At 42.0% G+C, this 15,881-nt stretch overlaps 1 protein-coding gene across 1 annotated transcript; it reads right to left on the reverse strand.

Annotated features, from left to right (window-relative positions):
• Positions 1 to 8,491: 8,491 nt before the first annotated feature.
• On the reverse strand, positions 8,492 to 15,253 carry LOC123637364 (toll-like receptor 6). Its single transcript, XM_045550524.1, has 3 exons — positions 15,171 to 15,253; positions 13,306 to 13,398; positions 8,492 to 10,052 (listed from the first exon to the last, which is right to left on the reverse strand). Exons 1-3 carry the CDS (start codon positions 15,233 to 15,235, stop codon positions 8,996 to 8,998), a joined length of 1,215 nt encoding a protein of 404 aa, XP_045406480.1. The 5' UTR covers positions 15,236 to 15,253; the 3' UTR covers positions 8,492 to 8,995.
• Between the last annotated feature and the right edge of the window lie 628 nt (positions 15,254 to 15,881).

Raw genomic sequence — 15,881 nt, forward strand, 5'->3', positions numbered from 1 at the left:
GAATAAGCCCCTGCACTGGGAGCACCCAGGTTGCTCGCTGTCTCCGCTTTCTTCCATCACGCCTTTGTGATCGCTTCTTTCCTTTACATCGAGGAAAGCTTTTGCTAATGGATTGTATTTAATTTTGAGGGCTGTGATCTCCTCGTTCTGATAAGCTATCACAGCTGTGAACAGGGTGTCAGGAAGGCAATGGCTGGGAACCCTGCGCTGAGGAGCCTGGCTCTCACTGGGTGAGTTCTGCATGATCTGGCCTCCGTCGCACCTGGTGAGCTTGACTTTGCTGAAGGAGACAAGCGCCTTCATCCAGTGGCCCCGGCGTTGGGAGAGTCAGGGTGGGCAGACCATCTGCGCCCCCGTGCCCAGGGCTTCCGCCCGCTGCCACTCCCAGTTCACCTACGGGTGGTTGTCGGCCGCCACGAAGTGCAGCAGGAAGGCTACCTGGTGTTGGAGTCCTGGCCAGACACACTCACCTTCAACACCAGGAACATCCTCCTGCGTTCCTGTCACGATCATTTCCTTGGAGAGCTCCTTGAAGCACAGCCACAGCTTGCTCTTCTGCGGGCCCAAGCACAGGTGGCACTCTGTGGGGTCCCGCTTCTCGCTGCCACCTGTAGCTCACTTTCCATGGCGCTCAGCAGTGGTCCACTTGGTACTGCAGGCTCTTCGCTGTCAGTACTGTGGGAGCTCATCCTCTTGCCTGATTCCCACCACCCCCGAAGCCCTGACTTGCTACTTCCCTCGAGAGCCGCCTTCACAGGAGAGCTACCTTCACCCCTGTGGGCCCGCAGCTCTTCCGAGAAAAGAGGCCGCTTGGGCTAAGACTCGCACCCTGCCAAGGTCACAGAACAGACCTGGAAGGAAGGCAGGAGAGCGACGACCGAGATCTGAGGTAGAGCGAGAGGGAGAGGGGGGCAGTGGCGGGAGGTGATTCCACTTGACCCTGCAAGGCACGCATTGAGTAGGTCTCTCTTGGGCTCAATGGTTCGTGTTTTTAAAAGAACACTATTTTAGCAAGGATTTACATATGAATAATCTCTTACTTTTGGTTAAATTTTGTTCAACTGTTTACATTATTATGATCTATGTAATATTGGGCTATAGCTAAAAAGTACATTATACACCATGATTACAATCCAGGATTAGACTTTTTGGTTTTCTTTTAGTTAATAATAGCTTTGTATTTTATTTTGTTAGTTTTCTATGTATCTGTGATAATTTCCACCACATTCTCAAATAGCTCTCAAGTCAAATTTTTTAACAGTTAAATCTATCAAATGAACTATCGCCTCTCTCAAACAACCTTCTGTCCTTTGCCCCAGTGTGGACTGACTGCTCTCTCGGACTCCTGCAGAGCTGATGTCCTCTGACTTTTACCTGCTGCCATGGCAGAAAGTCCTTGCTCCTCTCTCCTGTACTAGATCTCTTGTTTCATGGAATGCATAGCATATTCTTTCTTGATTTTTATCCGTCATAATGGAACACATCCTCCGGTAGTTTTCTGAGAAAGAATGCATTGGTGGTTGATTTGGAGGGGAACTTGAATGCCATGTCTCATATTTGACTGTTTGGCTGAATTTAAAGTTCTGAGTTGCAAGTAATTTTCCCATACTAGCTTCTAGTGTTGTATTGAGACATGCAATGCCATTTTGATTTCTGATTCTTTGTATGTGACATAGTTTTTGGTTTTTGTTTTTCTCTCTCTCTGGAAGATGTTAGGATTGTTGTCCGTGGTGTTCTAAAATTTCAAGAGAAAGTGCCTTGGTTTGGATCTTTTTACCATTCATTTTGCTGGGCACTGTCAGGAGATTTATGTCCTTCAGTGGGATTTCTCTGTCTTGATTTATTGGTAATGTCTGTCCCTTTATTTTCTCTATTTTCTGGAACACCTGTTAGATGGATGTGGACCTCCCAGACTTAGGCTCTTAGTTTTATTTTTTTCTCCTGCATTGGTAGTTAGTCATTTTATTCTCATTTCTTAAAAATTCCCTTAGCATATTTTCCCACCTTTCTATTTTCAATCTAGAAATCTAGAACTAATTCTTATCAAATTAAGTCCCAATAAGTACCTGGAACTTCAAGCTGTCTTGAAAGAAAAGTAAACATCCTCGTAGGTTTGCCTGTGACTACATCATAACAGGTAGCATTCCTGTCTCCTGACTCTCAAAAGCATCTTGTTTGGGACCTTATTGATTAACTTCAATGATGGATTTTTACTAAGGCTTGCCATCCACTTGGAAGCATGTTTACTTGGGGGATTCAAAGAGTGCCCGTGTCCTGGTAGGATGAAGTCCGTCACACAGCTCTGGAACATGAGCTGGTCCAGAGCGACGGGAGCGCCAGAAGAAGTAGTCCAGAAGAGAGAATGTGAGAGGCAGCCAGAAAACTTAGCTTCCTTTCAAATCCTCAGGACAAACCACTTTCCTGTAACCACATGGGTTGGGGACTTGAGTGATTTTACTTTGAAAAAAAAATGGTGACCCCAAAACTAGAAACCTTGGGGACACTCGAGCTGCACTAGGGAGTTGGAATTTTTTGTTTGTTTCCTAACTGGATCCCATTTGGAGCTGTCCATGCTCATTGCCAATACATAGATTGAGATCTGAGTGCTTTTCTGTTTTATTCTATTAGTTCTTGATATATGTATATGAATTTTATCTGTGATATTTGCTACCAGTTTACTTCCTGATTTCTCATTTCCCCATTTGCCATTTTTAGTTGGTTTATTAATCCGTTTGTTCATTCGCTTGTTTGTTTTAACATTGAGCCATTTCCAGTTTTTAGTGTAGTTAAATTTTGTCTCTTAGCTTATTTTATTAAATCTTAGAAAGCCCAGGATAATCTAGATTGAACATGACTAGCAACTCAGCTCCAGTTCCATATTTGATGGTATAAGATAATGAGGATGCTGATAATGATGATGATGACATAATAATAATGATCAACATTTATTGAGCTTTTGCTTTGTGCCAGGCACTGTTCTATGGACATTACATGCATTAACTCATTGAATCCTCCTAACAATATATGAGACAGGTGTTATCATTCTTCTCATTTTACATCTTGGTGGTAAAGCAAAGACATAACGACCCAAGATCACTAGAAGGAGGTGGAAGAGGCAGAATTCAGGCTGAGGAGATCTGTCTCTGGGATGCTTCTCCTCCCCACTGTGTCTGGAGTGAGTACCCAGACCCTGAGCTAAGTCCATTACACACATTGCACCACTGATTTCGTACAACCACCTTGAGACACAGGTGCCATTACATTGCACAGATGAGGAAGGAGGCTGGGAGAGGTTAAGGCATTCACCCGAGGGCTTGGAGCTACAGAGAACTTGAGCCAGGAGTTAATCCCAGAGTGCCTGTGTACAGAGCCCAGCTTCATAACCTTTATTCTCAACTGGTCCACTGAGGGAGACCTAGTTTTCATCTCCTAAGCCCCATTTCCTTATTTGTTGGTTGTAAATTTTTTAAGTAAAGTATAAAAACAAAAACCAACACCAACTACAGGCAAACAATGATAATGTTTTTATATATTTTATCTAGATTTTTTCCTACACATATCTTTATGAAATCATATTGTACATATAATTTTGTATCCTATGCTTTTTATTTCATATAGAACAATATAAGCATTCTTCTATGTTAATAAAAGATTTCCTCTACATTTTTTAATTGTAGTAAAAAACACATAACAGAATGCTTGAGGTCATGAGTTTGAGACCAGCCTGAGCAAGAGCGAGACCCCCATCTCTACAAAAAATAGAAAAAATTAGCTGGGAGCAGTGGCACAAGCCTGTAGTCCCAGCCACTAGGGAGGCTGAGGCAGGAGAATCGCTTGAGCCCTGGAGTGTGAGGTTGCAGTGAACTATGATGACATCACTGTACTCCAGCCCAGGCAACAGAGCAAGACTCTGTCTCCAAAAACAACAACAAAAAGATGCATAACATGAAACTTACCATTTTAACCCTATACATTATTTTAGGTTGTAAAATGTGTCATTAAACGAACACAACACATTTCTCCATTGTTGCAAATTTGGAGTGTTTCCAATTTTTCACTATTACAAATGACCCTGCAATTAACATACTTGTAAATAAATATTTGTCCACATTTCAACTTATTTCCTTGGGATAGGTTTCTAAAAGTGGAATTACCAGGTGAAAGAGCATGAATACTTTGAAACTCCCAACATATACTGCCATATTACTTTGCCCTTGTTATCACCATATAAAATGCTCATTCCATTGCAGTCTCACAGGCATAGCAAGCTGATAAAATGGAATTATGTTAGTCCAAATTTTGGTGGAGGTGCCTGAGTGAGGTGTGAGACTAAATAACTGGTTTTGCGACCTCTGCTGACCACCTACCTCTAGCCAATAAGAGGCGCTAAGAGGCTGAGAGGAGTTAAAAATGAGAAGAGGATTTCAGAGAGAAGTTTCTGTGTATTATGAATTCCATCTCCTCTCAAGAAGGACGGGAGCAGGGTGGGGAAGGTGTGCTCCCTCTGACTTCAGTTATAGGCAAAAGGGCTTCACGAGAACCGCTTGGAAAGTTGCCATGTGAACTCTGTAGTTTGGACCACATGTTGGTCCAATCTTTAATTCACACCTGGAAATCTAAAGGTCTTAGCTAGCTACTCTAGGGCACATTTTACAAATAATGGAATCTAGGTTTAGGGAGTTTAAGTGACTTGTCCAAGGTCATCCACAAATAAGTGTAAGAACTAGAATTGAAACCCAGATCTTCTGATTCAAAGGTCGCATTGGTCCCCCATTCTGTAATACTTCCTCCCATTTATCCGTGAAGTAAATCGGTTTTATTTTCATTACTATATATTTAGCCATACTTTTGCCTGAACTTTTCATCTCCCAACTTGGAATTGTTTGGCAGGAGATTCCACCAACACAATGTCATCCTCCTACCAGCTTCCTTAAAACCACTTGTGAGATCAGCTATTTGTATGTAAGATTGATCTAACTTCCCTACTCAAAATCTTGAGTTTGTTAGATAACTCTAAGTGACATTATGCCTCCTTTCAGGGATTTTTTTTTAAGACTTATAAGGTTTGGTGAGTTAAATTGTGTCCCCCAAAGTTCATATGTTGAAATACAGAACCCCAGTATTTCAGAATGTGACCTTCTTTGGAAATAAGGTTGCTGTAGGTGTAATTAGTTAAGATGAGGTCATTAGAGTGGGCCCTAATCCAATATGATCAGGGTCATTATATAAAAGGGGAATTTGGACACGGAGACAGACAGGCACAGAGGGAAGACACGGAGCAAAGACAGCATCTGCAAGTCAAGAGGGAACAGATCCTTCCCTCTCTCTTCTCAACAGAAGCCAACCCTGCCAACACCTGGATTTTGGACTTCTAGCTCCAGAACTATGAGAAAATAAATTTCAATTGTTCGGATCACCCAGTTTGTGGTACTTTGTTACAGTTGTCCTTGAAAACTAATATACAACTGCTTCATGAGCAGTTGAAACTTGGTTGTGAAATCATGAAGTTCAATATAGAAAGTGCAATCACCCTAGGAAAAAATGGGAAAATCCAGTTCTAACAGCTGCTGTAACTCCATTATAGAACAAGATTTTTCATATTTTTTTAAAAAAGCATATATTTCATGGTTTGAATTTACTTTCCACTATTATGCTTCATAGAAGTTTTAATGACTTTCCTATATCCCCAAGCTCTAACTCCATAGTTTGACTTTCAAGATCCTTAACAATATGTTCTTAATATCACTTTCCATATTCATATCCTACTGTCATTTTTCATAAACCTCATGGTACAAAGTGGGACACCAGTCTCAGAATAGGCCTGGGCATTCCTGCCTCTGCTCTTGTCTTTTCTCTGTTTAGAATGGCCTTCCCATTCTTCATCATTACATGTTGAAAAATCCAATGTTAAAATCTTCCTTCAGGCCAGGCGCCGTGGCTCACGCCTGTAATCCTAGCACTCTGGGAGGCTGAGGCGGGCAGATTGTTTGAGCTCAGGAGTTCGAGACCAGCCTGAGCAAGAACGAGACCCCGTCTCTACTAAAAATAGAAAGAAATTATATGGACAGCTAAAAATATATATAGAAAAAATTAGCCGGGCATGGTGGTGCATGCCTGTAGTCCCAGCTACTCGGGAGGCTGAGGCAGGAGGATTGCTTGAGCCCAGGAGTTTGAGATCACTGTGAGCTAGGCTGATGCCATGGCACTCACTCTAGCCCGGGCAACAGAGTGAGACTCTGTCTCAAAAAAAAAAAAAAAAAAAAAATCTTCCTTCAGAAACTAGTGGAAAAACCATCATTAGTGTAAGAATACTTTTTTTCCCACTTTGAACTTCCATTGTATATTTTTGTTTCACTGATTTTTATTTTAGTTATTTGGATACATGTAACATCTTCTGATTGTAAGTTCCTTAGGGCAAGAAACTAATAGTATACATATGTGTTATTTGGGTCCCCTCTCCCCAAAAATGTGGAGAATGAGACAGGTGTGTGCAGGTCATTTGTTTAGAGAAGTAATCTCAGGGCTCAAGAGTGAGGAGAACAAGAAGAGTAAAAGAAAGAAGAATGGAAAGCCAATCCAAGAGTGAGTTATTAAGCTGGTTACTCTGTGAGTAAGTAAAGCTCAGTGCCACTGGGTACTGCTTGAGAAATGGTGTAGACTATGCCTCATTTTGTTGCTGTTGTTGCTTTTACCCAAGAAGAGAAGAGAAGAATATGCATCTAATGGCTCCCATCACAAATCTGTCAAGGATCACCTCACAGGATATCCTTGGCACTTCCAGGTTTCTGCATGTATCACAATGGTTGGACAGGCTTCCGTAAGCATCCCATACAGTGCTATTCATGAAGTCATGGGGCATAAAGTGAAAGTTAAATGGTGCAATTATGACAAGGGTTTGTCAGGCTACACCTGTCCAGAGTGGCTACCAGAGTAGAAAGGTAGACTGAGAAGGTATTTGATGGGTGTAAAAAACACCTGATATAGTCCACTCCTTGCACTGCCCCAATCCACTCATCCTCTATTTTAATAGTTCCCCAAAGAGAGGGATGCTACATGTAGAAGTACTACATATCAACTATATTCTTTCTTCTGATCAAAAGAGCAAAGGTTCCTGTGTGTGTTAGTTCAGACAACTAGAATCTCAGCGAGATCTCCAGCCACAGAAAACTAGACTCCAAATTTACATTTCGATTGAGGTAGAAAACACTCTTGGTTTGGGTTCCCTGGAAGCAGACTCTGAGACAAGTATTCAACTGCAAGTAGTTTATTTCAGAAGTGATCCCAGAAAACACTCATAGAGGAATAAATAAATGAGAAAAAAACAGGAAGGAACCCAATAGAGAATACTGTATTTATGAAACCATTTCTATGGTGGACAAGCAGAATCTTATCCTACAGAGAAAGTCAAGGAAAGTGTAAAGTACACCCCAGGTTTATCTCAAAAACTGGGTGAGAAAGTTGACCTGTTTTTCCACCAGTTGCCTTTCTGACATTGGTTGAGGGCTGCTTCCAAGCATAGCTCTCCCATCACTCCTGAATTGCCCTTTGTATGAGCCTCATAGCCAGGAAAAAGCCCCTTCAGACATAGTCTCCAGCACTAGCAATGAGCAACCTTCAGCATGTGGAGGTGAATGCTGAGTGGAAATGGGGATGGCACCAATGCGGGGAGTTAGCTACACTCCCTGCAAAGGGGTTTGCTTCGGGTCTCTCAGGCAGGGGTCGTTGCAAAATATGAAAAAATAGCAGGAAACAGAAATAAAAAATAATACACAGAGCCAAAGATATAGTTTATAAAGTAAGGATTTATGAAGATAGACAAAGGGAGGGTATCCAGAAGGTTTACATCCCTTCCCGCGGAGATGCAACAAAGACTGAACTTTTACATGGGTACTTATAGGGCAGATACAGGCTCCCATTGCCAATAATAATAGGTATTTTGGTTTACATAATAATAGGTAGTTTGGTCAAAGTCTTCTAAAAGGCTACTACAGATCCTTTAACTCTATCTAGGTGAACAATGAGTTACAAAATCTTCTTAGGGCAAACTTCTAAGTTTTATGATAAGGCTATTACTTTAGCAAAAACAGAGACATCTTGGCTCTGGTCATTGTGTTTTAGAACAGAGATTTCAGAAGTCAACATGAGCTGTGCCTTGTTCTAATTACTTTAACCACATGGTTCCCTCTGGGCCCGGCTTGGGTATTAACATATCTGTTTGATCAGCTCTTAGCATATCTATTTGATCAGCTCTCATCTCAGGCGGCCTGTCTTTGTTGATCAGCTCCGGCCTGTCTTTGTTGATCAGCTCCGGCAACCTATGGCTCTAGGCAAGACCTGCTTTGTCTTTCAAAACAGGTGAGAACCGTAAGGCCCAGCTTACAACTGTTGCTTTGAAATCCAGCTGTTACTGACCAATGAGATGCCCTCCTCAGGCGAGGCAGCTTTTGATATGCGAACTAACATGTCTATATTTTCCTTTAAGGCAAAGCCTTATTTGACTTCTGAAATCATCTCTGTCTCTAAAAATACAGGGGGCATTTCTATAAATCAGTATTCTTAGGCTCAACACACCAAGAGCTACATAAATCTCCCGTAGAAGCCCAGCTATAGGAGTGAAAGTCATGAAGTTTTCTAATATTGACCCTGGAACCCACGAACATACATCACTGAAGAGAAACAAGTGCTTCTCTTGACTTCATGACAAATTCAGTGAATTCAGTCACAGCAAAGAAACAGGTGAATCCTTCATGTGTCAGAAATTAACTGTTTAAATCAAAATTACATCATTTCATTAAGTTTTATCACCATGTATAAATGGTGAACTGGGACCTGAAAGAAGGCACATATTTTCATCTACATCATAAACTCAAAATTGTGTTTATATTTGTGTTGATGAAAAATAAAGTCATTGTTGGAACTTCCAAAAGCAGCAACATTGACAACAAGAAATTTTGTTTTATTTTGGCATATTTTGGAGTGGGAAGGAGAAATATTTTTAGCTCTGCATGTGACTTATTTCTTTTGGTTGCTCCATCAACTTAATATTAATGGCTGCTCTTAGGTTAGCCCAGAAAAGTCCATGTTTGCTCTTCTCCTTGGGCCATTCCAAATAAGTCCTCCGTGCCATGAGAGCTTTGAGCTTGTGATAGCTGCTAGGAATGGAGTATTGTGGAATGGGCTCCAGCAGGATCAGAATTAAGTTATCAGATCCTTTGTGGAAGAGATTGTGGTGGGCAAAGTAGAGTTCATAATGGCACCACTCACTCTGGACAAAGTGGGGAGACAAAACAAAGATGGACTTGTAACTCTTCTCAATGCAGTTTATGATGTTTTCCACAATGCTCTTGCCAGGAACAAAGTTTCTCTCATGGAGGCAAATCCGTATATCTTCTTTTTCTAGGCAAGGTACCAATTCATTCTTCACCCAAGCAGAATCATGTTCACTATAAGAAATAAAAGCATGGAACTGGAGAGTTCTTTGGAGTTCCTCTAAGGGCATGTTCTGAGCCCTGTGCCGGGTCTGGGTCCACTGGCACGCCATCCTGAGATACCAGGGCAGATCCAGGTAGATGCAGAGGAAGGTCACAGTAACAGCCAACACCAGCGTGATGGCCCCAATGGTGACCATCAGCAGAGCCGTGTTGCAGGATAATGGAGACATGTGAAAGTCTTTTAGGGGGGTCCCTTTATAGCTTTCTGGGTAGTCACACTTATAAGAATCAGGCCAGCCCTCTACCACTTCACTTGATACTTGGCCTATATTTTTGACAAATTCTCGTAGCTCACAGGTACATTGGAATGGATTGTTCCCTGCTTTTATTGACGTGATCTTCTGGCAGCTCTGGAAGAAATCAGCTGATGGCTGGGAAACCGAATTATGGTCAACGATCAGTACAGAAAGGCTGCTAAAGGTGCCACACCCGGGCAGGTCGATTATAGAATTGAAAGCAACATTGAGTTCTTGCAAAGCTTCCAGACAGGTGACATCTTTAGGGATGCTCTCTATTCTGTTACTGTGAAGATCAAGTACCTTGATCCTGAGAGGTAAACATCTGAAAATGGAGTCAGTAAGTATATTTGAAGACATATTTAAACTTAACAAACTTTTAGTCCAAGAGCAATTTCCTTCATTTTCATCATACCTTAGAGAATTCTGGCTAATATCCAATTGTTGTAGAGACTTCATCTCTTTGGTCATATGAACTATTTTTGCAAGTTCTTTTAATTGATTCTTTTGTAAGATAAGTGTCTCCAGCTCAGTCAAGCTTCTACAATTTTCAAAAACTGTGTCTGTTAAGAGATTATTGGAAAAATCCAAATATAGGAATGGGCTAATTTGGGATGGGCAAAGCATATGCATCATGGGTGTACCAGACACTGTGAAATTTTGGATATTCATATTTGAAAAGATTTTGTAGATAGCACTTTGTGGAAAATTGACCACCTGAGTGACAACTTGGTGTACAGATAAGACCTTCAGGGAAGTGCCAGAATAATTAAAATCTCTGAAGTCTAATTGACCTTCTAGTTTCACATTTGAAATTAAGAAATACTCTATGGTTGTATGCCAAACGAACTGGAGGATAATCATGAAAGAATTCCAAGTTGTTTCGACGTTGTTTAAAATAAGATTTGATAATCTTGGATTTGTTTTAAGTTTTGCCAGAATATTTAGGAAATAAGAACATGCATTATCATCTAGCACACATTTGATATTAGATAGTTCCAGATTTACTACAGTACTGAATGACCCATTCAAAATAAAATGGAATTCCTTTTTCATGGGGAAAACAATGTGAAGACTTTCTGTGTTGAAGTCTTGAAGGCTCTCAGGGTCTTCTTTTTCCCCAAAAGTCTCTCCTAACACCAGCAAAATCTTACTGATATTCAAGTGAGCAATTGGCAGCACTCTAGATTTTTCTAACTGTGTAGCACTCAACCCCAGAAATTTTAGTTGAGACATGTTGCCAAACTCTTTGCATATGGGCAGGGCATCAAATGCATTAAATGACAAGTCTAAGTGCTTGAGGTTGACAGGATGACAAGAAATCTTCCCCAACTTGTTGTGGGACAAATCCAAGTACTCTAATTCCTGGTTGAATTTGAAAACACTGATATCAAGATGCTGGATTCTATTATTAGAAATTATCAAAATCCTCAGCTTTGACAGTGATAAGATGTCAGAAGTCTGAATCTCAGATATGTAATTGTACGATATATTTAAGATTGTTGTTTTCAGGGATAGATCTCTGGGAACATGGATGAGACCTTTTTTTGACCTGTCAACTAAAAATTCACTTTCATCAGATAATTGGATTCTAATCTCAAGTATTAACATGAAGATAATGACAAAATGGAAGATATTTGTCATATTGTAACACTATAAAAGTAAAAGCTATTCTTCAGAGCATCTTGATACGGATTCAGATTCTAAAAAAAAAAAATTAAATGATTATGTTAAATTAGGCATGGCTGATATTAAACATTTTTTATTAGAGACACATGAAATGAAGGCTACATTCTTTTAGGTTACACAGCCTGAAGCCAGGGGAATGTACATATAGACAAATGATTATGCTAGCTCTAATCAATTGAGTTTTAATGTGGCTGGTGCAGTAGGTTGAAGGGTGACTCCCCAAAAGACGTCTACATCTTCACCACGTCCTAAATCCCAGAAAATGAATATGACCTTATTTGTAAAAGGGGTCTTTACAGAGATAATAAAGTTAAGGGTCTGGAGATCATCCTGAATTATCCAGGTGGTCCCTAAATCCAGTGGCAAGTTTCCTTATAAGAGAAAGGCAGAGGGATATTTGACAGAGACAAAAGAAGAGACAACAGAGACACAACAGAAGACCATGTGGAGACGGAGGCAGAGACTGGAGTGACACAGCCACCAGGCAAGGCATGCTGGCAGCCACCAGAGGCGAGAGGAGGCTCTGGAGAGACTGCAGCCCTGCCGACACCTTGAGTTTGTACTTCTGGTCTCGAACTACGAGAGAATAAATTTCTGTTGTTTTAAGCCACCAATTCGTTACAGCAGCCATAAGAGAACAATATAGATGGTTCATGGAGAATCCTCTGGCCCCACCCCTCCCAAGACCATTTAGAGCTCTGGTTAGGTGTGCTTGCACGCTTTGACTGTGTCTCCCCGTGACATTTCTTCCAAGTTCCCCCAGGCGGTGGAATTGGGACTGTCCTTGCATTGCCTTTTATTACCTGCGTGTGGTGTGCACCTGACTTGGTAAGAGGTAATTGGATCGTAATAAAATGTCTCTCAGAAGATCCATTCTCTCATTCATTTATTTATTCAACTAATATTTATTGATCACCTACTGGCCATGTTTTAGGAACTGGACATAGAGCAACGAAAAGATAAAGTCCTAATTGTCAAGGAGCTTATTATCTAGTGGGGAGATAGAAAAAACATAAATGACCAAACTTAATTTGATGGAGTGATAAATACTATGTAGAAAAATAAAACAGCGTAAATCATGGGCATGGGATGGTGCTTGGTGGCAGCTATTTTCAAGTGATTAGTTAGAGAAGGCCTTTTTGAGAAGATGATACTGGGGTGGAAATCACGATGAAGTGGATAAGTAACCTGTGGGAAGATCTGGAGGGAGAGAATTTCCAGAAAAGGAAAAGGCGAGTACAAAGGTCCTGAGATGGACTTGAGGTTGGCTTGTCTGAGGAGGAAAGAAGAGGTCAGTCAGCGTTAGCATGGAGTGAGCGAGGGTGAGCGGTTAGGACCAAGATCATACAGGGCCTTGCGAGGAGTTGAGATTCTATTCCAAGAGTGCTGAGCGGATGAGGAGACTGGAAGGTTTTGAGGATGGGAGTTGTTTCCTCCTCTCTGTTATTTGGAAAACTTTTTGTCATTCATTCATCCAATATGTATTTATTCCCTATGCAGTGCTAGGCATTGCTCTAGGTGAAGCCTACTGCACCAGTGGTCAAACCACTCTAGCTCAGACACCATTCTGTGGTCAGCATTCCAGTGGCACATGAGACCAGAGGGAGTTGTGTTGGGATGAACCCTAGAGAGTGTACACCCCATGCCCCAGAGACCCTTCATCTGGGACTGCACAGCTCTCTCAAGGAACTTATTCCCTAGAACTGTCACGCAAGCACGCCGTCAGAATCAGCAAAGCACTGAATTCCTCTTCACATGTCCCCTCCCGTATCTCAACAGGCACAGAAGGGCATAAATAATTCATCTCCCAGAAACAACCCTGGGTTGCAAAAGTTCCCCAAATTAAACATGCAAACTTATTTGGTTTTCAGAGGTTTTCTTGGACTTACCCTTTTGTAGAGGTGCCCAATGATGCCTTGGTCATCCTGATTTCTTCTGATATGGAAGAGGGCCAGGGAGCCCCAACAGCATTCATGAAGACCCTAAGCAAGGAAGATGACACTGAAGTTAAAGTTCATGTTAAAAGTCAAGGCGGTCTTTTTATGGCATTGATTGTATTTGGCTGAAAGACCCAGAAATTTCCCAATTCTTCCTCCCCAGCTTCCTAAAAGAGCTATTCACACAAGGACCAATACTTAAATGGATGTTATAACTTGAATGCTTGTGCACCCCACCAAATTCATATGTTAAAATCCTAACCCCCAGTGTGATGGTATTAGGAGACGTGGTCTTTGGGAGGTGATTAGAACAGGAAGGTGGAGCCCTCATGAGTGGAGTTCATGCCCTTAAAAAAGGGACCCCAGAGAACTCTCTGGCTCTCTTCCCACCATGTGAAAATACAAGAAGAAGGCAGTAATCTGCAGTCTGGAAGAGGGCCCTCACCAGAACCCAACCAGACTGGCATCTGAACTTGGACTTTAGCCTCCAGAACTGTGAGAAATAAATGTCTGTTGTTTATAAACCAGCCAGTCTATAGTACTTCATTACAGCAACCCAAACTGACAAAGACAATGGGAATAAAAATAATACCCAATACTCCCTGGGCCAGTGCCTAATATCTCAGAACAGGACTATCTGTTATAAGCTGGGTCAAAGGAAAATGGTTTAGGGCTTAAGGCCCAAATGGGGTTCCCTACTTATTCCTATGCCTGGATTCAAATTAAAGGCCCTCTTCCACCTGCTGGCCAGCTCGCGCTCAAGGAAGCAGTGATCAGCATTGCCAGGTGTGGCATGCAGCGAGTGACCAGAGAGACAAGGGGCAGACAGGACCTCGTGCATGGACATGAGTGCTTGGCTCACAGAGAGCCCACCACGAGCAAGATGAAAGTTGTCCTTGTTCCCTTAACAACCACAACCACCACAAAGGATTTAAACTTATAAAACTGCCTGTCCCGCAGCACTGATTGAAAGCATGTGAATTGCCTTTGTTTGGGAGCATCAAATCAGGGCTTTGACTGGTCTTAATGGATAATGCCCATACAATCAATCTGGCCCATTTAAGTTCAGTCCTGCAAATACTTATCAAGAGTCTTCTCTGCACCAGACCAACTAGCTATTAACCACAAGTTGAAAGGATTGGAAATAGTTCAAGAGCTTTTCTGCTTTGTTTCCTATGTGGTTTTCTGAACTTTTGCTTTTTGTGTGTTATAGAGATGCATTCACTTTCAAGTCTTTTGACCAAATTGGGTGTAGCCTGGGAAACATTTCCATGCCACCTGACTTCTAGCTCCCAGAACATTTTCAGTGGGCTGAGAAAACAGAAAAGAACAATGGGAATGGCCCAGAGAAAAAAACTAAAATAAACCTGCCCACAAAAACACAGGAGTTGTACATTGCCTCTGGGAGTCACGGACTTGTATCTCATTTTCCTTAACATTATCATTGCGAAGAGAGCGCGGATGGCAGGTGCAGGGCGAAGAGAAATGCCCTCTGAAAGCAACAACTAACAGCTACTCCGGAAGAAAACCAGAAGATGTTTGTGACCCAGGCATTCATCTCCAAACTCAAAAAATCTCTTGAAAGCAAATCATTCATGAGGTGTTATTCCAGAAAAAAAAAAAAAAACTTTCTCTGATTTAGGACTAGGAGCTGATAAACAAATGCCAGCTCAAACCACACAGTAGCTATGCATCTATCAGAAATATAATCCACATAGAAAAGCACCCAGGACTTAGTCATGGAGACTTTTGAGATTTCTGTACCCAATAACTAGCTATACAATTAATTTTCTCTTACAAAATAAAATGTTACTTACCAAGACCACCTGCTCCCCTGTTCCGTTTGGCAGTCTGTGGGGAATTCAAGCACTTTCTTGAACATTTATGTCATTGCTGTAACCACATTTAGTGTTGAAAACAAAGCAAAACAGCTCTTTTCTGCCATCTGCTGAAGTCCACCGGCATTACATTACGTAGTATTAACTTGTCGTCTCCATTCGTACAGAGCAGAGGGTCTGCGGGTCAGGTGACAGACCCGCGTAGGACGGAATCGTGCCTGCGGTTCTGCATTTCCCCGCAGTCAGGTCGGCTTTGTCTGCGCAGACGCAGACGCAGCGAGGGCGGGAGCCAAGGCCGCGGACCCCGACCGGCCGGGGGCGGCGAGGGCCGCTGGGCGCGCAGGGCGGGCCGGGCCGGTGCGCCGCGGCGCTTCGCTTTCCTCTCGTCGTCGGGTCTCGCCACCATGAGAAGCGCCTGAGGGTGGAAGGAGGGAGAGGCTAAAGTTAAAGTTTTGCTGAACACATTCATTCACAGGGAGGGAAGATAATCCAGGCGCCGGTTACGGAAGGGATGCTAATCACGGGGGGGGGGCGGATTTTTGATTTTTATTACAGATTGGTTTGCAGAGAAAATTTGACGCTGAAATGTTTTCCCACTGATATTTTCACACTTTCTTCAAAACGTGCTTTTTAAAAGCTCTGCGTGAAAAACTGCTGAGAATCTCTTTCGTCAGATAAGGTCCGAGACGC

This window comes from Lemur catta, chromosome 4 (genome assembly GCF_020740605.2).
Source record: "Lemur catta isolate mLemCat1 chromosome 4, mLemCat1.pri, whole genome shotgun sequence".
Lineage (NCBI taxonomy): Eukaryota > Metazoa > Chordata > Mammalia > Primates > Lemuridae > Lemur > Lemur catta.

Excerpts from the sequence above, each read along its gene's own strand:
- LOC123637364 (XM_045550524.1), bottom strand. The coding sequence starts at position 15,235 with ATGTTCAAGAAAGTGCTTGAATTCCCCACAGACTGCCAAACGGAACAG. Across the intron at positions 13,399-15,170 it reads CAGGGGAGCAGGTGGTCTTG|GGTCTTCATGAATGCTGTTG; the intron begins GTAAGTAACATT and ends TTCCTTGCTTAG. Across the intron at positions 10,053-13,305 it reads TTGGGCACCTCTACAAAAGG|ATGTTTACCTCTCAGGATCA; the intron begins GTAAGTCCAAGA and ends CTCCATTTTCAG.